This window comes from Cyclopterus lumpus, chromosome 9 (genome assembly GCF_009769545.1).
Source record: "Cyclopterus lumpus isolate fCycLum1 chromosome 9, fCycLum1.pri, whole genome shotgun sequence".
Classification (NCBI taxonomy): domain Eukaryota; kingdom Metazoa; phylum Chordata; class Actinopteri; order Perciformes; family Cyclopteridae; genus Cyclopterus; species Cyclopterus lumpus.
In genome coordinates this window covers 22,315,619-22,340,827 of record NC_046974.1, presented here as the reverse complement: position 1 = coordinate 22,340,827, position 25,209 = coordinate 22,315,619, and the positions used below count along the sequence as shown (strand labels likewise).

The window sequence follows — 25,209 nt, the reverse complement described above, 5'->3', positions numbered from 1 at the left end:
CGGAGCAAATGATGTCATGCTGCTCAGCGGTGGAAGGAGTAATCTCATTGTAGAGCACCATGTTAGAATACATATGCAGCACCTTAGGGTTGGAGCGGGGCCATGTTCAACTGCTTCACACCGTTGGACACTTTAATCTGCAGTCATGCATCATATTTTACAAACTGATCACACGTTCCGTTTGTATTTTCATATTTTCTACATCAATCAGAAAAGTAACTAGTATAGCTGTTAAATAAATGTAGTGAAGTTATGAGTACAATATTTACGTCTGAAATATGGTGAAACGTAAGTATAAAGTGCATGTGCTTACTATAGTTACTTTCCACCATTTCATAGTACTTTATCATTACTGTATAATGTGTGTTTATTATTCTGCACACATATTCCATAATATATAACACTGTTATACGTGTTGTATGTACTTACACTATACTGTATACATAATGGCTGCTTGAGTTTGCTGGATTTCTTCTGCACAAATATTTGCACAATTTTCTGATATATATTAGCATTGTAATGCATATATTGTGTGTATATATATATATATATATATATATATATATATATATATATATATATAGCTTTTTAATGCCATAATGTCCTTCATTTCTATCTATTTATTTGATTCAAATAGTTCTTTATCCGTCTCCTCCTGAAGCTGTGTCTTGTTCCCTCTGTTTACGCCACGCATCGGGGATCATTGACGCAGCGCGTCTTGTCCGCAGATCTCGGGTCAGATCTGATGATGAAAGGGGAGTTATAGAGTTATAGATCTGACCCCACGTCAGCCGCACGTGTTAAATCGCGTCGCCGGCAGTGACGCCGCATTGTGTACAGACGTGTTTCCCCAAAGCTGGATTAGGAGCCGTGATCCGTCCTGACAAAATAAAAATAACGCGCAGCAGGGTTGAAGGAACGGGAACATCTCCCCGGTCACGTGCCACAGTGTTACCGAGAACATGCGCGCGACTATTTGTGAGGCAAAACATTGTACTTGTTACTCCAGGACGATGATTCGACAGCGACACGACTCTTTGAAAGTCGAGACTTCACGTTCAAAGTATGTGATCAACTTCTAAAACTATGAAGTATTTCCCCAGATGAACCTACTCAAGGGTCCATACATTTGTAAACAATATCACCATTTTATTATTATTTATATTATTCAGTTTATTTTGTATATATCAATCACAAATTTGGCTCATAGGGCTTTACAATCTTATATAATTTAAATCCTTGTTTTGAACTCTTGCAGTGATACTTTAAGTATATTTTGCTGATAGTTTACATACTAGTATTTAACATTTTTTATCTATGATTTATTTCATTTCTTTTTTATAATTATTATTGTTTTCTACCTCCTACACCCATTTTAATGCTGCTTGTGTCCTGTTATTATTTTATTAAAAAAATTCTGAAAAACATCTTGCTTGACAAAAGCTCTATAAATGAGTTATTAATACGAGTAATAGAGTATCGATGTACTGTGGTGTTGCTACTTTTATTGAGTAAATAATGCCAGATTACAGAAACGTAACAAATTCACAATGTTTGATGTATTTTATTGTTACAGGTTAAACAAATAAAATTAAAAAATGTCTGGCCTGCAGAAAGCCCCCCTCACAGCAGCTCTCTGCCTGCTCCTCCTCGTCACGCTCTTACCGGGTTCTGAGGCCCTCCGTGGCCGCGGAGGCTTCGGAGGCGGTGGCTTCGGCCGGGGCGGAGGCTTTGGGCGGGGCGGAGGCTTCGGGCGGGGCCAGGGTTACAGGCCGGTCCAGAGCGGGGGCTCCAGTGCAGGGAAAATCGCTGGGGCAGCTGCAGCGGGAGCCATAGGAGGAGCAGTAATCGGGTCTGCCCTGAGCCGCCCCGGGTACGGTGGAGGATACGGAGGGGGGTATGGAGGAGGATATGGGGGAGGATACGGAGGAGGATACGGAGGTGGATACGGAGGTGGTTATGGCTACCCGCGGGGGGGCTACGGCCCCAGGCCCGGCTACGACCAAGAGGGCTCTGGAGATATGGAGTACTACACCGGAGCGTCCAGCGGCCCCATCTACAACAGCATCATCGTCATCATCGGTTCCCTGGTGTCCCTGTTGATGGGCCACTGGGTGGCAGCCATGTAGAGCTGGAGATGACATCCCCCCAAGAAACGCACACACACACACACATACAGGCCCTGACTTTAAAAATCCCAAAACAACAACCATCAACCGGACAGAAAACAGTCCAGTGAGACCTAAAATATGACCTATGAGGACAGGGGAGGGATTTGACCCGTGTGACCTCCACAACGTGTCGGTAAGACACCAGACTTTAGTCCGCAGCTGCTCTGGTGAACAAATCACCTCTTGGTGAAATATGTCGTTTCGTCTTTTAAAGGGGCTAGTCTTTTTATATATATATATATATATATATATATATATATATATATATATATATATATATATATATATATATATATATATATATATATATATATATATATATGTGATTAGGTTCAGTCTACCTCAAGAAGTTATGAAAAGACAAGAGTTAAAGAGCAGCTATGATAATGCTATTTCTCAATATATTTTATTGTACGTTCATATTTTAGACTGTTTTCTAACTCTGAATGTTGAACAGTGTATTCAAGTGTCATTTCGTTCCAGTACTTTGCTTGTTTATGTACACTTGACCTAATTAAAGTACATGTTTTATGCCATTTTGTAGACTTTTATGTAAAATAATGTAAAAAATGTGCTTAGAACAAACATGTGTTGGATTTAATTGTCTCCACGTTACTGTGAGAAGAAGCAGTCGATGTTAAGAATGAAGTTTCAAGCCTTTAAGCTGACGTGGACGCTGACGTCCTCAAATGAAAAGCAGGTGCAGGATAAAGGAGACAACTCCGGGATCCTGAACTGTGTGACGCATTTGAAAGAGCAAGTGGACCAAGGACAGAGAGGCTGAGTGGACTGGTTGTACTGGGACCGAGAGGCAGAGTGGACTGGGTATACTGGGACAGAGGCTGGGACATGCTTTGAACGGGAGCTGCAGCAGAGAGGTGGAAGCTGTAACAGATTGCAGATTGACGAGGATTTTGCGGTGCACAAGGCTCACAGAATGACGTTCAGACAGGTGAGTCCAACAATCAAACGCTCCTCAAACGCACATGCACGCTCTTGTTTGTTCGAATGTGAGTTTGAGGCCGCAGCTGCTGCTGAACTCATATTGTTTACACAGAACCAGGGGCTGTGCTTTGCGGATGTTTTATTCTGCTGTTGACGCTATAATAATTGTCATAATTTATAGTCGGTTGTTGTAATAATATAATAATAATATAATTATTAAACACATCAGGTCCATTAAACATGGTATCAACACATGGAAACTCTGATGGGGTCCTGTGGTGCTGCATGACTTGTCTCAGCTTCATGAGTGTATATATGTATATATATATATATATATATATATATATATATATATATATATATATATATATATATATATATATATATACATATATCTCAGCCAATCAGATCACACCCCTGCTCCTGTCCGCTGTCCTCTCGGTCCTCCACAGCTCAGTAGCAACCGTCCTAAAATGAGACGCAACATCCAGCAGTGTTCCATGGACCTCGATAACGTTCAATCATCCCGCTTCATTACATGCTCTGACCTGAAACGCACACAAAGGAGTTGACTCAGCCCTCAGGTGGTTCTTCATGAGAAATGTTATTATATCTCCCGTACATCTGTTCAACAGACTTGATATTTTTCCTCCGTCTGGTTCTTAGTTTACGGTTCACCCCCGCACTACCTGAAAAATTAAAATTCAGATGGAATCGCCACATTTTGTGAAACTCATGGTTTCCATTTAATATTGTAGTCTTTATTAATCGTTAGATCATTTAAAGTTTAAAAACGTCCGCCAGTGCACATTAGTAAAGTTGAAGTTTATTAGACAAGACAAATCAAAAAAAGGGTTGAGTCAACCCGTCATTATTCAGCAGGAGCTGCAGCAGGACAGTGAATGGGAGTCCTCACAGTAAAAAGGCATACATCTGCATTCTCAATACATTCATAGTTGACAGGATACATGAAACGGCACATTAAAAAGGTACACTGTTTGGGTTTTTCGTTCAATAAAAAAAAAAGTGTTTTTCTCCACTGCGTTTGTCTGACAGCTTTAGTCACCTTTCCAGATGACAATTCATCATCTCCTTTACTGTCTAGTGGGAAACCACGTACACCTCCACATTTGGGGATTTTCAATTAAATCCTTATTTTCTGATAAACTGAAGGATCTTCTGTGGGTTGAGAAACGTCCCCTAAATAGGCTGTTTAAATAGGGACTCGACAAATATGATTTTTTTTCGAATATGATGCACTCTGGATTTAACTACCCAAAGGAAAATAAGTTTAAATTAACATAACAAAGTAAAAGTCAACATATACTTTAATGGTCCAGTAATATTGATCCCAAAACGTCACATTTAACAGTAATGTTAGGATTATATACCAACACGGAGGTGACACTGTTTTTTTATTGAACTATAACTGAATTCTCATCTCAAACAGCTTATTCCGATACGTTGGAGTTACACAGGATCCATGTTCAGGTAAAAAATTATGAGCTAGGAAATGTGATCCACGTGTGCATTAGTCATGTTAAATATCTTTTGTAGAGACATTTTGAATTGTACCTGTTTGAAAAAAAAACTCCAGTGAGTACCTTTAACTTATCTTAAGTACTTAGCTTCTGAGAAAGAAAAGAAGAAGAATTAGTGTAGAAATTATATCTCCCGTACATAGCTTGATATGCGACCTTAACAATTATAAACTCAGCTGACGACGTGAGATAAGACTCAGTAGGATTTGGAGATGAATCTCCGGCTCGGGGTCAAGTACATCGGGCGATGCATTCACAATATGGAGGCAGAACATCCGTTAGAATGGATGGAGAGGAAAGACGCAAGTGTATGAAAAATTATCCGAAAATATACAACACACTGTACTAAGCAGCACGCACATGGAGAGCGGTTAGTACATATTCGGGAAAAGCGCACTTTGTGTTGCATTGGTTCCAAAGTAACCGTGTTGGCACAACAGCATGCATACAGAGTCTGTTTGCCCATGTCAAATAAGTACTGGCAGATTTAATAATATGCCCTTCTTGCTGAGTTTATGTATTTCATTCATATGATTAAAGCCCATTTATGTGTTGAGCTACAAGGAAATGAATATATGAATCATTACAAATGGTCATGCCACTTTATAAGGGTAAAGGGCATTGATATTTGTACTGTAATGGTAGACTGATAGGTATTAGACAAGTTATAGTCCAGTATAAATTGATAGTTTCAGACCGCTATTTCCTGTTTTCCCAACTTTTTAGACTGTCCTCTGACATCCACATCCCTGGATATTCCTATCACACAGATCGTCACAGATTTTTCCTCTCATGCAAAAAACAACAACACAGACCCATCCCCCCCACCCAAAACAAAACCCCAAATAATTACATATTTATTTCTGATAAACACATCACGAGCACAGAAAGATGTGAAGTGGGAGTGCCACTCTTTATATCTATGGCGATAGAGTGCACACTGTGGGGAGTTTTAGCACTATGTGTTTTGTTGTAATTGAATCTCCTCCGGCTAGAGAGCATATTTAGTTCACTCCGAATTGACGTTGATGGGCCAGATTTCTCCTCCATCAGAATATTAAGAACAGGAAATTGGGTCCCTTCGTCCCTCAGAGGAAGAAAACATGGGCAATCTGTTCCAACGCTGGCTGTCTCGAACCATTTCCCTTTCCTTTCCTTGAACACATATAGTTCCAAGATGCGGCACTCTTCAAGCACACGCATCAGGATGTGATGCCTAAATATTAAGAAAAGGTGGAAATCAACACATCAAAAAACAAAGTCCTCCCTCCTTAATCATTCCTCTCCCCTTTTAACAAACGCTATCCTCCATCACTTTCACTGCTAGCGAAGGCCTCAGTGGAGCAACATTAGCACGTTGCTATTCAGTAGCATCAGCGTGGTACTGGTGACCACGGCTGCAAAACCCAACCAGCCCGCCTCCAGACGCTGCGCCCCGTCGGTCGGCCTCGTCAGGTACTTTTCCGAGTAGACCATGTACTTCTCCAGGCATCTCCTGGCCTTCACCTGCTCGATCAGTGCCGGGTAGCCGATCTCCATGATGCTAACCGTGTCGTCGTCGTCTTCGGCACTGCTGACGACCCGTGAAGCTGGAGGCTCAGGAGTTAAAGGGCCCGGTGTGGAAGGTCCGGAGGTCGAGGAGTTATCTGCTGCAGTGCCGTTGGTCTCCATTGCTTTGCTGCCCGAGCTGGAGTTCAGAGCTGAGGCGACAACAGTGGTCGCAGTCGTTGTAGTAGCAGCCGGGTTGTTGTTCGGCTTTCGATTCTCTGCCGGCAGAACGTCGGTCCTCTTCATGCAGGCGTCCATGTAGCTGTCGTAGGTTTCAGAGGGTTGGCTGTACCTGTAGTCTCTGCCGTAGTCGTTGGTATCCGTGGACTTGGCCCCATATCTCCTGTACATGTAGTGGTTGTAGTAATGCTCCTCCTGGGGGTTGTGGAAGCTGAAGGGAGGCCGGGGGAACCTCCCAAGCCCGTAGCCCAGGGCCATCCCTGCCACAGCCCCCCCAGCTGCTGCCATCGCCGCATTGCGTCCAAACCCTCTGGATCTGTCGGAGGGACCCATGCCCATTCTCTGAACCGAATGGGAAAAGGGAGAGCCGCCCCGAGCACCGTGGCCTCCGTAGCCAAAGCTGCCCCCGTATTGAGGGCTCAGGACTCTGTTGTTCGGGTTTTGGTTGATGTATCCGCCTCCATAACCGCCCTGACCACCGTAACCGCCATGACCACCGTAACCGCCCTGACCACCGTAACCACCCTGACCACCGTAACCTCCACCATATGGGGAGCCCCGTGCTGGATACTGGTTTGGGTAGCCTCCACCCGGCTGCTGGGGGTAACCACCCGGTTGCCCAGGTCTACCTGATTGCGGAGGGTAGCCTCCCTGGTTGGGTTGTCCAGGCTGCTTGGGGTATCCACCATGAGAGCTGGAGCCTGCGTTGTTTTTGTTGGTGTTGCCTCGGTTGGACGTGGAGGTTTTCTTGGAGCCGGAGCTCTTCCCGAAGCCGCCTCCTCCTCTCTTGGCCAGAGAAAAATTAGCTTGAAACAAAAGGAGCGACAGGCACAGCACGGATAGTGACTCCATCTTCATCTCTGCCCTGCGAGGAGAGAACAGTACAATCAAGACAGTATTAGATCATAATTATACCTCATCCGTTTACCCTGAAATAGCTTTGTCCTATTTAATGATAGCTGTCCGTCTATGCAGTACAATCCTTGAGTTGCACCAACGCTGCAGTGGCCTGGACACAACCATAACCCTATTTTGACTTCCTTATTTGGCGGCGTCTTCTGCGAACGTGCTCTAAGAACTCGAGCTAGAAGAAGCAACCCACCGTGTAATCATGTTCCCCTCATTTTAGTGCCACCCTCATCATGGTTTGGGGGGGGGGGGTTTGCACCGCGCAGCTTCGCTCGCCACGCGGAGCTGTGGGTCCTCAAATGAGGTCTCCAGGTTGGCTCCAAATAGCACAGTGCTCTGCGACCTGTTACTGCAGGTGACGAGGATCTCGCGTCAATGAGAAAGGTCTCCTTGTTACACATCCGCATCCACGAAGACGCGACCCGATTTAATCGTCAGAGGTTTTGCCATCTTGTTTATATCAGAGAAGCTATTGCTTCAATATTCCTGGATGTTTTGGGTTCTTCTGGGCAATGATGCAAATCAATGAGCAGCAATAAGCATATTGTGCATCTTGCATCTATCACTATATACTGTAAATCGATATTTTCGAAACAATTGTATTAGGGTTGCATCACTTCTCACAAAATGATGGGAAACGCCCATCATAATTTCCCCAGAGTCCATTATTCATCATGTCTGCCAGTGTGGTCTCCTGATCCATCAGCTTCCTGGAAGGTTTCAGTTTCCAGCACGAGCCTGAAGTTTAGGAAATGGCTCTTGCGGTTTTCAGTGTTGTGCACAGTGTCTGCACAGTGTTTGTGCACAGTGTGTATCGCCTCTACAGTGTGTATCGCGTCTCAACTTATCCTGTCGAGTTGTTGTGTGTAAACTCACTCTGACGTCTCTCTTCTTCGATGCGCGTGCAGAACTCGCCGCACAGGATTTGGAAGTGGATCCGCCTTAGACAGAATCTCGTTATATCGAGATCTCGAGTCTTGTCCTTATATTTATGAGACACGCATTTTTGTAAAAACGAGATGCAAATTGATAATCATCATGGGGAAACACGAGTCCCAATGACGAGATTAAGTCCGCGATTTCCTTTTTCCTTCTTTTTGTAAATACAATGATTACGCCACCTGTTGTCATAGTTCACGTTATTATTTCAAACCTTAATTCGCATGGGCATATAAACCCCCGTGAGTACATAGTAAACGGGTGCGGCAGTGAACGGGGACACAGCGACGGGACCTCAAGGTTTCGTGATGGGGATGCACGTTGATGCGACACTAGAAAAGCAGCGCAGTGCTCCGTAGACCTGCGCCGGACAGAAGCGAGCCAGACGCGGGTTGCTGAGCCGCACACGCGCTGTGTTCAGGCGATCCTAACCTTGTGTTGACAGTGCTCCCACTTCAATGTGGCCTGTCCGCGGCCACTGCCCTTTATTCCAGTAAAACATGGCGTCAAGAAACCACCGAGTGTAATGTAGCTAAATACTGTGAGGACAGCCTTGAGCTACGTTCTTATTTTCATTATTATTATTATTATTATTATTATTACAGACTGAGATGGCCGCGTGAGGGAAAAAACAAACACAATAAACAATGTGAATTTCATTCCTTAAACCAGCATTACATTAGAGAGGATGCTCTAAAATAAAAACCCTACCTCGAGTGGTGAATGTGGATGTATTGGTGTTGTTTAGCCTCAGCAGCGTCCCGGTGCGTCTGCTCCACTTGAGTGTGGATGCAGCGCGACTTCAAGCGGCTCCCGAGTTGAAACGGGATAATGTGACGTAACGTGGTTGGAGGGATGTGGTCTGCGCAAACTCCGCCAATAAATCATCCCTATTTATTTTTTCATCATAGAAAAAAACAATGAATTCAAATCATTCCTAGATTCTGAAAATAAAAACACTTGTATGAGTTGATTTGAGATTTCATGTCAGTATTATGATGGCTTTTTCTTTTTTGTTTGGTCAAATGTTTGTAGCACTACTTCTAAAAAAAAAAAGGGCCATACAAAAAAATATAAGCTACGCCAATGACTTGTAATGGGTTCTGAAACGTCTCTGGTATAGACTGCAGGTTCTGAACTGTCTCGTGCATAGGAACAGACGTTGGGGGCGGGGTTTCACTTGGCACATCTCCCAGCATCCTCCTCGACCCTGTGATAAATGTCGCTTTCATTCGGACAATCGCCACGTAAATGGTGCAACACGTGGAGGTGAAATGTAATCAATTGTCGACATCGCATACGAATGAAGTACATGCACTTTACTTAATTATATTATGAAGTACTTTACGTGCCCATTTAATCTACGTATCCTTCACATTTCAGGACACTTTGAACACCACCTTTATGTGGAAATGAAAATAAAACCTGTTGCATTGCAAATTAAGACATAAAACATAGGACATTTTTATAACATGGGATGCAAGACAGTATGATATAGTGTAAGATTCTGATTAAACATTAAACTGCTGCCTGCATGTTATTGTTATTTATTATTCTGAAAGGGGGACCATACGATGTGTGTTTACATAAAAGATCTAAATGCTTCATGCTCGAATTAGCAGTGCCCCTCAGAAAACACAAACACAAACCAAAGGCTGTTAGAGTTTCCTTACACATGATGCCAGTTTTTAATGTTGTCTGTAAAAGGAGACCTACAACACGATGCAGACGAAAGTAAACCTTTCAGCCGCTTGCTGTTTAACTCAGCAGCTCTCAGCTGCTCGTTGGCTGCTTTGTGTGTTATTCTGAAAAGCAGAAGAAGTCGCTGCTCAGCTGTGGTTGCTTTAGAAGAAAGCTTGGTGCACTAATACATTCGCTCTTGAACACAGCCGACGCAAACTGGTGTCCATTGAAAAACTTATTCGGTGAACCCATAATCATTACAGTGGCTTTCTTATATTTCTTAATAGATAGTTTTACTACTCTTATACCCAACACAGGACAATAGCAATATTTTCACAGAGAATACAACTAAATTAACTTTGATTTTACTTCCCATCGGATGTCATTGGTGCATTTTACTCCAGAGAGGGGAGATATATTGACATATTTTGGTATTTTATTTACTGTTTTACTCGTGTCTCACAATAATGTCATATTTCTAAGTTGAAATATCTTTGTCTGTGGGCTTTTCCCAAACAATTTTTAATATATGTATAATTGTTTCAAATTAAATCCATTTATAGAATATATATTTCTCCGTGCCACCCTCTTGTGACCTCATGCATATTTCTCTAGATCTGTATGTTCACCATCTTAGTTTAGTGTTTCCATGCGAAAAAGTGTGCATTCAGAAGAGACTGATGTCATTCGTTTTAAAAGTATTCGGTCATGTATCAAGAACAAAACACAAGACGATGGCACAAGACAAAAAGTCTGGAGATCACCAAAGTTCTTGCAATTCATCATGGCAATCGACCCAAAACTCATCAAGATATATTTCTCGGAATCACAAATGTTGGCCTTGTGTCATTAAGATTCATCTCACTGCCACTTTCCCCCCAAGAGCCACGCCGTGTACTTAGTATATTTAACACATTATTTGTTGTCCACCTCATTTCTATACTTCTCCATCACTTTAACTCTAGGTGAAGGACTCAGTGCAGCAGCATTATGTTGCTATTCAGTAGCATCAGTGTAGAACTGGTGACCGCAGCTAATAGGCCTCCCAAACCAATCTCCAGTCCCTGCACTCCATCGGTGGGGCTGGGCTCCGTCGTTTTCTTCAGGTACTTTTCAGAGTAGACCATGTACAGCCCCACACACCTCCTGGCCTTCATCTGCTCGATCAGAGCCGGGTAGCCGATCTCCACGATGGTGACTGTATCGTCATCATTGTCGTCGTCACCAGTAGCAGTTTGTCTGAGAACCCGTGAAGCTGGAGGCACCGGGTTGGCTTCAGACTCATTTAGAGGGCGCGGAGTTGAAGGTGCGGAGGTCGAGGAGTTTTCTGCTGCAGTACCGTTGGTCTTTGTTGTGTTCTTGCTGAGGTCAGCGCCTGGAGCAGCAGAAGCAGTTGTGTTAGTTACAGAAGTAGTGGTTGTAATTGTAGTTGTGGTCGCAGTCGTTGTAGTAGCAGTCAGGTTGTTGTTCGGTTTTCGATTCTCTGCCGGCAGAACGTCGGTCCTCTTCATGCAGGCGTCCATGTAGCTGTCGTAGGTTACAGGGGGTTGACTGTACCTGTAGTCTCTGCCGTACCGCTGCGTCCAAACCCTCTGGATTTGTCGGAGGGTTGCATGCCCATTGCCTGAACCGAATGGGAAAAGGGAGAGCCGCCCCGAGCACCGTGGCCCCCATAGCCAAAGCTGCCCCCGTAGTAAGGGCTCAGGACTCTGTTGTTCGGGTTGTAGTTGATGTAGCCACCTGGATAACCTCCATATCCGCCATGCCCACCATAACCTCCTCCGTATGGGGAGCCCTGTGCTGGGTAACCTCCAGCTGGGAATCCTGGTCTGACTCCTTGATTAGGGTAGCTTCCATGATTAGGGTAGCTTCCTTGATTAGGGTAACCTCCCTGATTAGGGTAACCCGCTTGATTAGGGTAACCCCCTGGTTGGCCTGGTTGCTGAGGGTGACTTCCCTGATTGGGGTAACCTCCCTGATTAGGGTTACCTCCTTGATTAGGGTAACCTCCTTGATTAGGGTACCCCCCTGGTTGGCCTGGTTGCTGAGGGTGACTTCCCTGATTGGGGTAACCTCCATGATTAGGGTAGCTTCCTTGATTAGGGTAACCTCCTTGATTAGGGTACCCCCCTGGTTGGCCTGGTTGCTGAGGGTGACTTCCCTGATTGGGGTAACCTCCCTGATTAGGGTAACCTCCTTGATTAGGGTAACCTCCTGGTTGGCCTGGTTGCTGAGGGTGACTTCCCTGATTGGGGTAACCTCCCTGATTAGGGTAACCTCCTTGATTAGGGTAACTCCCTGGTCGGTCTGGTTGCTGAGGGTTGAACTGTTCAGGTTGTTTTTGGGTTCCGCCCTTGGACCTTTGGTCCAGATTATCTGTCTTCTTGGGGGTCTTCTTAAAGAGACTTATTTTCCCACCGAACCCTCCTTTTTTCGTGGCCAACGAAACATGAGTGTGAACCAAAAGAAGGGACAGACACATCAGATCTGTTACAGTCAGCTTCATCTTTTGCACCGCAGAGAGGATCCGGGGAAAAGAACATAAAGAGAACAACAGATATAAGAAGAAAAGTTAAGTTTTCAGAAGTCTTTCTGTTGAGCACACAGCATATTATCTACATTGAAATATAATAGATGAACACACCATATGGAAAAGTACAAGAGAAGATGCATTCATGGTTTTTAGTAGAGGTTCGAGAAAGTTCTTTCAGTATGTGTCACTGATGCATCACTGTAGTATAAACAAAACGAATATTTTCCAAAGACCAGCAAGTCAACATTTGCATGTTTAGAGGAGATAACGGTTGTTTACCGGTTGACTACCGGCACCGTATATTGCATTTCATTTTGATGGTCACGGGAAACATTGTATCATTTGGCACCACCGCTTTGTCCACCTGTTAGTTTGTAGCCCATTAGTTAGACATGAAGCAACACAGCGTCATCTGCAAGGCTTAAAATAGTCCACGGAGGCGGCTCTTTAGTGTTGCTCTTAATATATATATTTATGTAATCGAGTTTTCTATAAAAACACCGTCTATGGAAAAAGTTACGTGACAACCCTTCACTGACAAACGGAATATTCTTAACAACGTGGACAAAAAATACTGACCTTGTAACTTAAGTGTCCGCTGCACCGACGTCTCTCTTTAAGAAACGGTGCCTCCCGAAGTCTCTGTGACGCCCCCTCCCTCCTCTTTACTCCCAAACATCACACGTGAATCTATATTCGGTTTGTTTTAAGCTCTGCTTTGAGGAAACATGCCAACAGCGAGTGTGACGTGAATGCACAACTAACCGTTTCGTCGCAATAGTTAACGTGCATTAAAAAATATATATATAAAATTAGCATTTTAATGTAATTTAAATAATTGGCTTATACTTATACTTGAGTGATGAACTTCGTATTATTTAGCGTTATGTCAAAGTTGGACATATTGGAGTTTTAGGGGTAAAAGTAGCTACGACATTGACACGTGTTGATATCCCACGGCATTGAACGTAGCACAGGTGGTGATGGGAGTTAAAGGGTAATTTCACTCAAACATAATGATCTCACTTCAAACCTGAAAACTCCAGTTGTGTCAGTCTTAGTTTAATTTGGCCAGGTTTGTACATATCTGTCTGGCTCTAAAAAGGTCTGGTTCCAACTTCCACCCAAATACAATGGAGGTGAATATTTCTGTATTTTCCATTTGTTAATTGAATCAATAGCACACAAAATACAACTGTAACTGTGGCCAGGGACAACTTGTGGCTTATTTATAACCGTTGTCCCTAGCCACATTTACATTTATATATTTTTTTATAAGCACCCCAAAATTTCACGAAACATATCTATAACATTACAGTGTTTCCTTCAACACAAGACAGTGCTGGAATGTAACTAAGTCGGCTACATTAATTAGTTACTTCACGTGAGTATTTCCATGTTATGATTCTTTTACTTCCGATATAGATTGAGATGTATTGACGCTCTTCTGTGACTTCCGGTTTAGACATGGATTCTTGTGTGCAGATGGTGCCACCTGCTGGCCATGACAAGACATCTACTTTGTGTGGACTAAAAATCATCAACTAAGCAAATCTAGCAAAGCAGCTTATTCATTTTTTGTGGAGTTCAGTTTACTCGTGATAATCTAAATAACGTGTCAACAAAGAGAGATAGGACACAGTCTGTAAAGGGTTTAATGATTTTAATTGTGTAAATTTGACTCATTGGCCCTGGTCAAGTGATGCATACATTCAATGCAGGGTAAGATGTAACTGGACAGCATTGCAGGATTTTTTTTAACTAAAATAAATGATCCTTAAAGACAGAGGTCACGTCCTGATGGCATTGAATTTCCAGTGAGGTGGAAGTAGTACGTTTCTAGACAGGCGTTTTGTGTTAACACACACACACACACACACATTATGATAAAAGAGCAAGAAAGGTCATTTTCAGACTAGATGGAATATCTGTGGATTAATTTAATCGCAGACTCAGAAGAATGCATTCTCTCTAAAACTTATTGTTTTAAGTTTCAGGGTCCCGGAGGCACAGCAGAAATCTGACAGTGGGCGGTAACAGTCATCGATGTGACACCTGTCTCGATGGGTCCCGTTGAACAGCACCGACCCTTTTTGTTTACAAAAATAAATGCCATTAATGTTTTAGATCTCTGCCCACTTTCTATTGTTATGGTGGCAGAGACAAAACCAGATATCAAGCAACCATTGCGATTTATTTAATTTATTTGTGCAGACCTGATTGAAACGGTGATTGCTTTTTCATCAGTATCAACACAGGTGACAAGGAAATTATTATTTGGATTTGGCTCAAAATGGGGAAGAAATAAAATGAGAAATGTCCACGAAGAGGGATAGGTTTAACTGGGCGCGTTGATCATTCACCTGTGTGTGATCAATCAAAAACTGACAATGGGTACAATATAGCCAATCTGATGAAAAGTGCAAATCCAAACGCCGTTCAAGCTTAGGCACATATGTAAAATCAAATATAAATCTTCAATCGCAATCTTTTTTTTTTTTTTCATTTACAAAAAAATAATCCTTTCGCTTATTGCATCCGCTTCTCGGATGGGTCTACGGAAAACTAGCAACGAGGGAAAAAGTTACTCCAACAATATAAAATGTATAAAGAGGGATGGAAAATCTTAAGCACCGTCAAACACACACACACACGCACAGAAAAACACACACACCACCGTGTATTTATGCAGTACACAACGATGCGGTAAACTTTCCAATTACAGCGTTCAGGGTCTTATAATGCTGTAGGACGTCTGGGCGAATTAATGTTTTACATTAATGTCTTCAAGAGCCACAATACCAACAAAAAAAACAAAAACAAAAAACATGCATCTCATTTGTGGCATGAGGATTAAAGCTGCTCCCCCATATTAATAATATATCTCATATGGACAACATCAAGTATTTTCTCTTTTCAGTTTAAAGAATTCTTAAATGCGTAGTATTAAAATTCAATACATATACTGTATATGCTGATAAAATCTGCACATTATTGTTTCTTTGCAGATAGTCTGTTCAGTGGTTAAACAGTGGCGCTGCACTTTACCAGAGTCACTTCTGGGTTTTAGGAGTGACCTCTCTTTAATATTATACCAGTCTTCATTTGTTAAATGCAGCAGCAAGCAGCTACGCTATGTCACCCTATACGGGGTGGGGTGGAGCTACTGAACCAAAAAGTTCAGAAACTTATTTCTGAAAAAAAAAAAAAAAAGACAAAAGTTATCCGGATTAAAAACCAAAGAAAAAGTGCAGAAATATAAGTGTTTGCCTTTGCACAGCAAAATGTACAGAGCCGCTGCGATGTAAGACAGAGACGCAAATATACAGGGTATTTACAAATTTACAGGAGGAGGAGACCGTCTGGGGGGGGGGGGGAGGGGGGGGGGGGGGGGGGGGGGGGGGGGCTCTCCCATCAAAACAGACTGCTGACCCGGGGTGGGTTTGAGGCATCGATTCCGGGACGGAAGGTTGTCGCACCACCTGCCATCTGCCAGTCCGGCGTGCTCGTGGCTGACGGGACATGAATGTGAACGCAGAGCGCTTGATGGTACGAAGACGAAGCGACTCGAGACAAAGCAGAAGAGGCAGCAGACCCTCCCGTGGGTGTCGACGGAGAGGACAGGACTCCTAGATGAGCCAGCGGTTCCCCTCCCTCATCCCTCTCGTCCCGAGGGACACGAGAAGGTGTTTTTAAAAAAGTAAAATAACTGAGGTTCACTGAAATGGCGCTCAGGACACAGAGCCGAGTCAATCCTCTGTCCGGTCCAGAGTCTCCCGCCCCAATTCACACGCCGTTGGCACTCATCTTGCTCTTCTGGGACACCGCTGTTGCTGCTTTAGCCTGTGGAAGAGGTCGCAGAGGTTAGTACAACGGCAACACTCAGAATGTGTGGAATGCGTTAAGGAGACGGAAACGGAGTTCAATGGTAGCGACATTTAAACAGCAGCTATGTGAGCACACTACCCCGACAGTCTTAAAACAGAAAAGAAAAGTGGTGTAAACGAGCGCGTGAACGAGAGGGACGTAGTGTCTCTTTAAGTGACTAGTGTGCATCACAGTGGCAGGTCTATATTTATCGGCTATTTTTAAACCTCACACAAATTAACTCCAACTCAGTCGGTAGCTTTTTAAAATGTTATATTCTAGTGGTTACTTCTATACATCTAAACTGAAGTGATTCCCAACCAGTCTCTGTATGTAGTCAAGTACTTTCTAGAACTGTAGCTCCGTCCCACAGAGAGATTAGCATGCCATGTAAGAAAGATCAAAGCCAGGAGGCACTGAGTGGATTAGTCAACCCTGTGTTGCATAACGTCTCACACTGGTTTCTGAGGATTCCACAACGGGTGCTCACCTGAAGGACTTCGGCTGGAGTCAGAGGTTTGTCCGACACAATTGGAGCCATGTCTCTCATCTCCTCGACCTACAGACCGATAAACAAACATTAAAAAAAACATTCATACGATGGCCGGTTGCTGCAGAATTTCAAGGTTCTTCTGTACAACCGATGCTCTACAAACGAGGCATTGTATTCAAAACTCGGAGGAGCGACTTAGAATAGCTGGTCCACCTTAAAAGGTCGGCCCACCTTAAGTAACTACTTTGGCCACTGGACACATTCTGTGAAGTTCAGTGACTTTAAGAAACTGTTCATTCTTCCCTTCATGTTTTGTCATCATCTCCGCCAGGAGGAGGATCATGCGCGAGTGGATGAGTGTGCCATCTGTGTCTGTCCACGGCTAGTCCGGCATTCGGCTGCAGCAAACCACATGCTGCTGTGGGGCGGCCAGTCACTGCTGCATGCTCGAGGACTTTTCGTACGCCTTCCTCAAAAACACCATTTGTCGCCCGTTTCATAATGCCATTGACAGCCTGGTATGTAAAACAATATCCCAGGACTGGACTACAGTGAGATACAGTACGACGAGTACATCCCCTAGTTTTTACAGACGATGACCTCATTTCCAGCTGATCTTATCCGATGTGCGTCTTACTGACCGGTCTGTCTTTGATGATGAGCGCAGGGTCCGTCAACATGTCCGAGCACACTGAGGTTGTGTTTGTTCCGGTATTCTCCGCTAGAGGGGGAGTAGATTTCTGCAAAACAACACATCTGATAAGAATACCACATCCAACAGACTACATGCTCTGGGTTATTGTTCGATGGCTGAATTAAGTCATTTAATTAAGATGCGTCTCATGTGCTTACTAATCCATACTGGATATTTAAAGAAGGGAGAATAAGTGGATGTGACTTCAAGAGTTTTGTACGATAAGAGTATGTCTTAACACATGGAGGTCTTGAATAAGGGTTCATGGTTAATAATAGAGCTGCACTGATGAGTCGAACAAAAGAAACTACGATATTTTTTATAAATTAATTAATAGTTTCATTTCTTTTTCAAAAAGCCAAAAGAAATTCAACTTTTTGCCACTTTTCTTAAAAAGTAAATGGTAGCAAATAAATGGTCTTTAAGTTTCGGACTGTTCGTAAGACAAAGTAGTCGTTTGCTTTTTTAAATATTTCATTAGTGTATTGTTTGGAGCTGCACGCGGCGACGCCGTTGACTCCGGGAAAGTGAAGAAGAGTTTGGGCCTAAGTTTAGTTTAAAAGTGGACTGCAGTCCGACACAGGCTGACACTCTACTCCATCTGCAGAGCCCTGAAGCCCTGCCGCTGCTTGTTTATTAAAAATATGTATTAATATTGACTGTGTTAAACACACATACGGAAAGAGACTCCTTGCTTCATAGATAGATTTTAGATTTGATAAACACTTAATCAATAAATGAATATGACCGTTAGTTGCAGCCCATGTTACCAATGAAACGGCACCAGAAACATAAAGAGTTATGAAACACCTGGGTCTTTCCATAAGGAGAGCCAACACTGAACGGCACCAAAACCACAGTGACCTGCATACGAGCGGTTTACCAGCTTGAATGTTAAGCTTTCTCTAATCTGAACATTAGAGTGAACTAAGATTTTAAGTGGGCTGTAAAGGTCAAACCTCGAGTTTGGGAACAGGCGGGATGACTGGAGGTTTTGGTTTGAGGTCCGTCAGGTACATGGCTCTGGAGAGCAGCAGCAGCGACGGAGGAACGTTCTCCTTCAGGTGCAGGTCCAGCCACTAGACGGAGATGAACAGTTATTATTTGGGGAACAATGACAAAACAGAAAAAGCTTCATTCTTTTCATTCATACGTCGCGTGAACCAAAACACCATTTGCACCCATTTTCTCTTGTTGAACACCAAACCTATGCCGTGCTTACTCCAAATGCAAAAGCAAATTTTCACATTGGGTTACACACGGGAGTTTGATATCGGGATCGTTTATTTGGGTCAATTGCGCTACCCACGCATTGAACCCAAAATAAACAGGTTTTGTCTCACATGAATCGCAATAAAAAGATTCAATGTGTGCTTTGTTGAGGTCGGGCCGCGAGACGACAAGCAAGCAACTTCTTAAAATGCTTGTTTTCTGAATGGAGCTAACATTGTACGTGCTCGAGCGACGCTCAAAATAGCCTTTGGTTTACACATACAGTCATACACATCCATGTGCCTGGGAATGTCTGGGGAAATCATACAAGATCCATGAACTAAAGCTCCAAACCTAAAAATGGATCCGCTCACCTGCTGTATCTGCTGGTGGAGCTGGTCGGTGGTGAGACCCAGAGACCTCATCCCTCGACTACGGCATGCGGCCTGTAATTCTGACACACTCATAGCTGCCACACCCTCTGCTGCAATCATCTGTGAAGAAACGGAGAGGGTTCAACGGTCAAAACTGTTGCACAAGCTTGGGGGGAAAACAATTATTACACATCCAAGAGGGACTGGAATAACTCAATCTTTCCAGTGATTTTACCGAAAATGTATCTTTGTTCGCTACGAAAAATAAAATGTTATTTGCAGAGTCGTGATTCATTACTGTAAAAGCAAGTTGGTGACACAGTCTGTCTGCTTGTGTGGCACTTCCCAGTTACAGGAGCTCCGTCCATTTCTTCGTGTCATGACTAACATCACGCCGACTGAAACTAAAGCGCCCCGTCTCGGCCCTCCAGCTCACCTCGTCGTCTGACTTGATGGTTCTGAGCTGCATCATCAGCTGGAAACGCAGCAAGTTGTTTGTGCCGATGGGCTGCAGCTCCAGTAGTTTACACAGAGCCACCAGCTGGGGGCGCTCCAGGTGCTCCAGCGTCAGCTCGTCCTCGAACAGCTTGGAAAACCGGACGATGTCCTTGGTGGTGGGCTGCTCGCCTGTGCCGCGGACCTGACGAGGAACACACAGAGTCACGAGTGCAAAACCTGGTAACACCGAGACGCGTCACTTAAAAACCAGCGTGGTGCAAACGGACGCTCTGTGGATGTGTATAGATGGATGGTTGACGCACGAGATGTTCCAAGTGTCATCTTGGCTTGTAATGTACCTTCTGAACGTATGTGGAGAAGCGCTGCGTCTCGTCTTCCGTCTGAGCTTTCGCTTTATTCCGTCGAGCCATCTCAGCGATCGTCTCCTGGAGGAACTTGGCCAGCTCCAGCTTCGCTGCCAGACCCTTCTTCTGCTTCTCCTCCTGCATGGAGGAGGGAGAAACAGGTTAGCTCAAAACTTATACTTCATTTACGGCTGTCGATGCATACTTTTAACTTCTCAGTTTCTCTTGTACTAAAAGGGCGATGTCTCTCCTCAAAATAATAAAGACGCTGGAGCACCAAAATAGATTTTTAAAATTCATTAAAAGAATTGAAAAAGAAGGTATTATCTACCTGTATCTGTTTGAACCATTACAGCATTTGCACCGAGTAGTGTGGATTAAATCATAATACTGTACTTACACTAACATAGTTTTGACGATATCATAGATTATACATTTGTCTCATAACTCTGACCACGTTTTGACACAGTCAAGGAACACAAGAGCATTTCTGTAAATCACTCAACCGTGCTCCAGAACCACCAAGAAACATCAGAGTTCAGACACCTGCTGCTTTTCTTTTACAGGAGAATAGACGTTAACAAAAGGAATGTGGTATCGTTACGATTACATGAACAATAGCTTCTTTCTTTCTAAAGGAAACAGTCAGCATCCTGCAGGCTCTTAGATCAGCAGACATATCAGAGCAGTTGTTTAATTACAATGAACCTGTGGCGAGGTCATGCAGGAGAGTGTGCGTGTGCACATGAACACGTGCCTTTTTGGACTCTGTCTCGAAGGTGGAGGGCAACATCTCCGGGAAGAGTTTGAGGAAGACGGGAAGAAGGAACTCCATGAAAGGAACGATGATGAACACCGTGAAGGGCACCAGGCGGAACAGGTCAGCACAGGTCCGCAACAGCTGGAAGCACAAGAGACAAACAATGTTATCGTGGGGGTGGATGGTGAGCGTTGTCGGGATGCGGCAGTCTTTGGACGGGTTCTGCATGTCAGATCCATGACATGTGCGGCGTTCGTTGCTCTGCCAGTCCTCAAATAGCCGAAACGCAGTTTTACCACTGTGCACAACTTGGGGACACCGATGGTGCATATATTGTTAGGGTAAGGAGAGCCTTTCTATTTCCATACCATCCGATCGTGGTTACTTGAGATCGCCAATAGGAGATCCGATTGCGGGAGGGCGGGGAGACTTGGTCTAAGTGTCAACAAACTTGTATTGAAGGCATTTCTACTGCACAAATATTTTCATCATCTTAGAAATAACATTCTTAGTCCTAGTTGTGTGTGTGTGTGTGTGTGTGTGTGTATGTATATATATATCATTAAATCATGTATCCTCTGTTTAGCTTTCATTTTATAATTGATGTTGGATTAATAAAAAAATGTATTTGAATAAATATTTATAAAAATCCACTTGAGCAGAGCATGTATCTGCATCTGACGTTGCTGTGAAATAATCAAACCTTTAAGCTGTCTGCAAGCAGCACAGTTAAAGTTACATGAATAAACATTTACAAAAGAGTGTAAAAATGTTGTAATTAAAATGTTTGAACGTGAAATCACTCGCGCACACACACACACACACACACACACACACACACACACACACACACACACACACACACACACACACACACACACACACACACACACACACACACACACACACACACACACACACACACACACACACACACACACACACACACACACACACACACACACACACACACACACACACACACACACACACACACACACACACACACACACACACACACACACACACACACACACACACACACACACACACACACACACACACACGTCATTATCCTATCTTTAATATCACAATCAAAATGATATCCAAACGTTAAATACTTTTACTGAGCCCAGAGCAAAGTTTTGGTGAGCAGGCTTCTGAAAAAACGGGGTGTCAGAGATTAAGGTTTTTAAAATATACTTGTCACTCGTGAACAGACATGACGCATATTCTAGGGATTATTCAAAAAACGATTGCCGATTATCAATGAGCTAGACATACAGAAACAGAAAGTCCTTTTTCAATTATCTATCAGCATCTTCTCTACATGGAGTTCATCCGAAATGTCCACAGTAAGGACGGTCTGAGTAATGCCAATTTCAGCCAGTACTAACAACTCTTGTTACGGTTTCTTGAAAACAACCAAGACCGGTTCAGCCGACCACAACATGTGATCAGCTGTTTCATATTAGCGCTTGTGACTGACTGACTGAAATCAACAACTTCACAGTTGCTGACAATTTGAACTGCTCAGCGCTGCGATCGAGTAAACGGCACGAGTTGAAAACACAGACATCGCTTTTAACAAATGATCGGCTGATATTAGCTGACCACAGATCTAAATCAGTACGAGTGTGTTGGTTTGACAAATTAGTGACAAGTAGCAAAGATGTTTGAGGAATACATTTTTTTTTTTTAAAGTGTCTGTGATCTTTGAAATTTCAAGATTCTTAAAACAAAGTGTTTGTTATGCGTTTTTGTAAAACAATATTGGCTGATATCAGATTATTTGACTGAACATTTTTATTATAGTTGAGCTTTAATAAAAAAGGTGCAGCCATACCGGATGTATTTCAGCAACATCTTTCTCTGACATGCTGCTCCTAGTTGGAAACTGAATTTTAAATTCTGTTACTTTGCTGTTGTTGGAAAAGAAGAGTGCCTTCCAGTAGTGTGTGGCTTTATTAGTCAAGTGATAACTCAAAATATGAGAACAAAAAATAATAAAAAGCTTCTCTTACCCTTCTCCTCTCCCTGCGTGTGAGCAGCTGTCCGTGCAGCAGCCTCCACACCATCCTGCCCGCAATCTTGATGTCAATGCCAAGCAACCGGAAACCGTTGTAGTAGTGCTTCAACTCATCCACAATCTTCTGATACAGAGCCTTTTTCACAACGGCCCTCTCCGGCGCCGGAGGAACAGTTGCCGCTGTGGTGGTGGCTGTTGTGGTGGTGGCCGCTGTGGTAGTGGTGGTGCTAGCGTATGCTGGAGCGGGAGTCGATGGAGGTTGGGACTTTTTAGCCTCCGGGAAAGCTTCCGAGGAAGCACTCTGAGCGGCGGCTGGTGACGCTTTAGTGTCCTCCTGCTTTATCTCCTGGAGCCAAACAGATGAGCTGTGCAGAGAGCGGGTGAGCAGGGCCGAGTTGTGGCCGCGGCCGATGCCGTGGCCGCGGTAACAGTGGGGGGAGCCATAGCAGGAGTGCCCGAGTGCGAGCGAGGATGAAACCTGGCGAGGAGGGTCTACGTTGAGATAGGCTTTGGAAGACAACGAGGAGCAGCTGTTCCTCTTGGATAACAAATAGGATCCCCTGTTGACAGCAACAAGGGAGTCTGGTTAGTTATTAAGTAATATTATGCACCTTAAAAAAGTAAAGAAAGAATACGATTGGGCAGTATGGATAGAAATCTTCCATCATGTATATTTATAAGTAACAGAGGAGGGAAATATTTCTGTAAGCTCAATATAAAAATTTACGACAGATAAAATAACCACATAGGAAATGGCTGATCAAGTACCTGTAAATTCAATATTGTCGATGTTACGATGGCCTTATTAATGTGGAGATATTAAAAGCATCGCTAGCTTAGTATAGCATGTACGGTTAAGTCTCTGACAAACAGGTACATAGCCTCATGATACGTACTGCCATGTTGCCCAACCCTGATGTACAACTGAGTTGCATTGCATAACAATCTGACAACGAAAAGGGGTCATGAGAACATTGGGTAGTGAGAGTGAAGACAAAACCCGCCCATCAGCTGCCCGTTTTCTGATCATGCATCATCTGTAGAAACCGCAGCAGTCTTGTGTTTACCTCCTCTGTCATGAGAGACTTCCAATGGGCTTCTTTGCAGCAGACATGAGGTAAACAAAGACAGCAGTTGACTCCCGAGACCCCGCGGAAAGCTGGTGGTTACTGTCGGTGAACCCGTTTTGCGTTTTGTTTATTACTAACTTACTGAATGTAAATGTGCCGCTTACTTACCTTGATCTTGTGACTGCAAGGAGCACCTGGTGACTAAAGACTGCCATTGCAGAGGCAGATTACAGTATTCTGTTAAAGCACAGACGGAGACCGACGGAGAGAGAGAGAGAAAGGAGAGGGTAATATTAGGTGTCTGGTTACAATTCACGGTGGCAAAAACGGAGAAAAACAACAACAAGCGGAACACGTACATCATCTGTCTGGCGCACACACACACACACACACACACACACACACACACACACACATACATAGAATCCTGTCATAACGAACACGCGACGGACATTACGCTGTACGAGCTAGCGAATGATCTAATATGACAGAGCTAACCTTAGCACGAGCGCAACCGGGCAGCGGGTTAGCTCAATATTATGCAACGGCGCTACAGCGACACCGGTCGCTGCTTGTCCGACAGATATCACGTATCAACCAACTTCAATGTAACGCCCGACGGCTTAATGCACCGTAAAAAGCCACCAATACTCTTCATTGTTAACATTTACTTGTAAATAAACTCGCTCAGACCGTCCTCACTGCTTAACGTCAGTTGGAGTAATACAGCGACTGTTGCACTAACTGGACGTAACGTCCACATAATGCTTTTAAACTCTTAAGGGAAATCCTCAACAATTTGATGGTTTGCCTCGAACGTTAGCTGAGTTTACTGTTGTAGCACCCAAATCTGAGCTCGCACATATTAAAAAAAATACGTGCAAAACCTTTGACACTTGCCGGAGCGCTTAAGCTCCCCGTTAGCATCATGCTATCAGAGTCAGACACCAACGCTAGCTATGCTGGCTAAGCTAGCTGGTGAAACGGCAGTCGGCGGATGACGAACCTACGAGCTACTCACCTCCAGCGTCAATGACGGAGCGATGGCCGCCGCTGCTGACAGGGCGTTGTGAGGCTTCTCGGTGAGACGTGAATAATAATAATCCATCCACCACAATTTGGTCGAGGTGAACGGGAGCGACGAGAGTAGCGTTTGGTGTTGCTGATAAACCCATTTACGGCGGGGTTACGCTGGTAAAGTCGTCGTGTTTCGGCTCCTCGTCGTCCTCTCGGCATGCGCAGCCTTCTCAGGCAGCTGCACTGAAAGGTCACACTGGACATGCGTGAATGTTGTGTGCAGTCCCACCGAAGATCGTCTATGAATCGAATGATGACTTACTCTGTGGTTAAAAAAACAATAACCATTTTAAAGCGTCTTAACATCGGAATACTTCATTGGAACATCTATGAGAAGTATAATAATAAGCAATGACAATAATCAAATAAAAATAGAAATTA

General features: G+C 43.7%; 4 protein-coding genes across 4 annotated transcripts; 1 reads left to right on the top strand and 3 right to left on the bottom strand.

Annotated features, from left to right (window-relative positions):
• Positions 1–1,598: 1,598 nt before the first annotated feature.
• On the top strand, positions 1,599–2,129 carry sprn2 (shadow of prion protein 2). Its single transcript, XM_034540930.1, has one exon. The coding sequence runs from the start codon at positions 1,599–1,601 to the stop codon at positions 2,127–2,129; it is 531 nt and encodes a 176-aa protein (XP_034396821.1).
• Positions 2,130–3,920: 1,791 nt separating this feature from the next.
• Positions 3,921–9,047, bottom strand: LOC117736857 (pH-response regulator protein palI/RIM9-like). Its single transcript, XM_034542480.1, has 2 exons — positions 8,945–9,047; positions 3,921–7,250 (listed from the first exon to the last, which is right to left on the bottom strand). Exon 2 carries the CDS (start codon positions 7,241–7,243, stop codon positions 5,993–5,995), a length of 1,251 nt encoding a protein of 416 aa, XP_034398371.1. The 5' UTR covers positions 7,244–7,250; positions 8,945–9,047; the 3' UTR covers positions 3,921–5,992.
• Positions 9,048–9,590: 543 nt separating this feature from the next.
• On the bottom strand, positions 9,591–13,171 carry prnpb (prion protein b). Its single transcript, XM_034542479.1, is given in 3 exon segments — positions 9,591–11,492; positions 11,495–12,422; positions 13,029–13,171. Coding segments are annotated over 2 exon segments (1,530 nt in total). The 5' UTR covers positions 13,029–13,171; the 3' UTR covers positions 9,591–10,890.
• A 2,675-nt stretch (positions 13,172–15,846) lies between these two features.
• Positions 15,847–25,037, bottom strand: letm2 (leucine zipper-EF-hand containing transmembrane protein 2). Its single transcript, XM_034541607.1, has 11 exons — positions 24,773–25,037; positions 23,920–23,988; positions 22,677–23,241; positions 20,650–20,793; positions 19,887–20,030; positions 19,526–19,729; positions 19,090–19,209; positions 18,463–18,582; positions 17,451–17,549; positions 16,807–16,875; positions 15,847–16,292 (listed from the first exon to the last, which is right to left on the bottom strand). Exons 2-11 carry the CDS (start codon positions 23,964–23,966, stop codon positions 16,236–16,238), a joined length of 1,569 nt encoding a protein of 522 aa, XP_034397498.1. The 5' UTR covers positions 23,967–23,988; positions 24,773–25,037; the 3' UTR covers positions 15,847–16,235.
• Between the last annotated feature and the right edge of the window lie 172 nt (positions 25,038–25,209).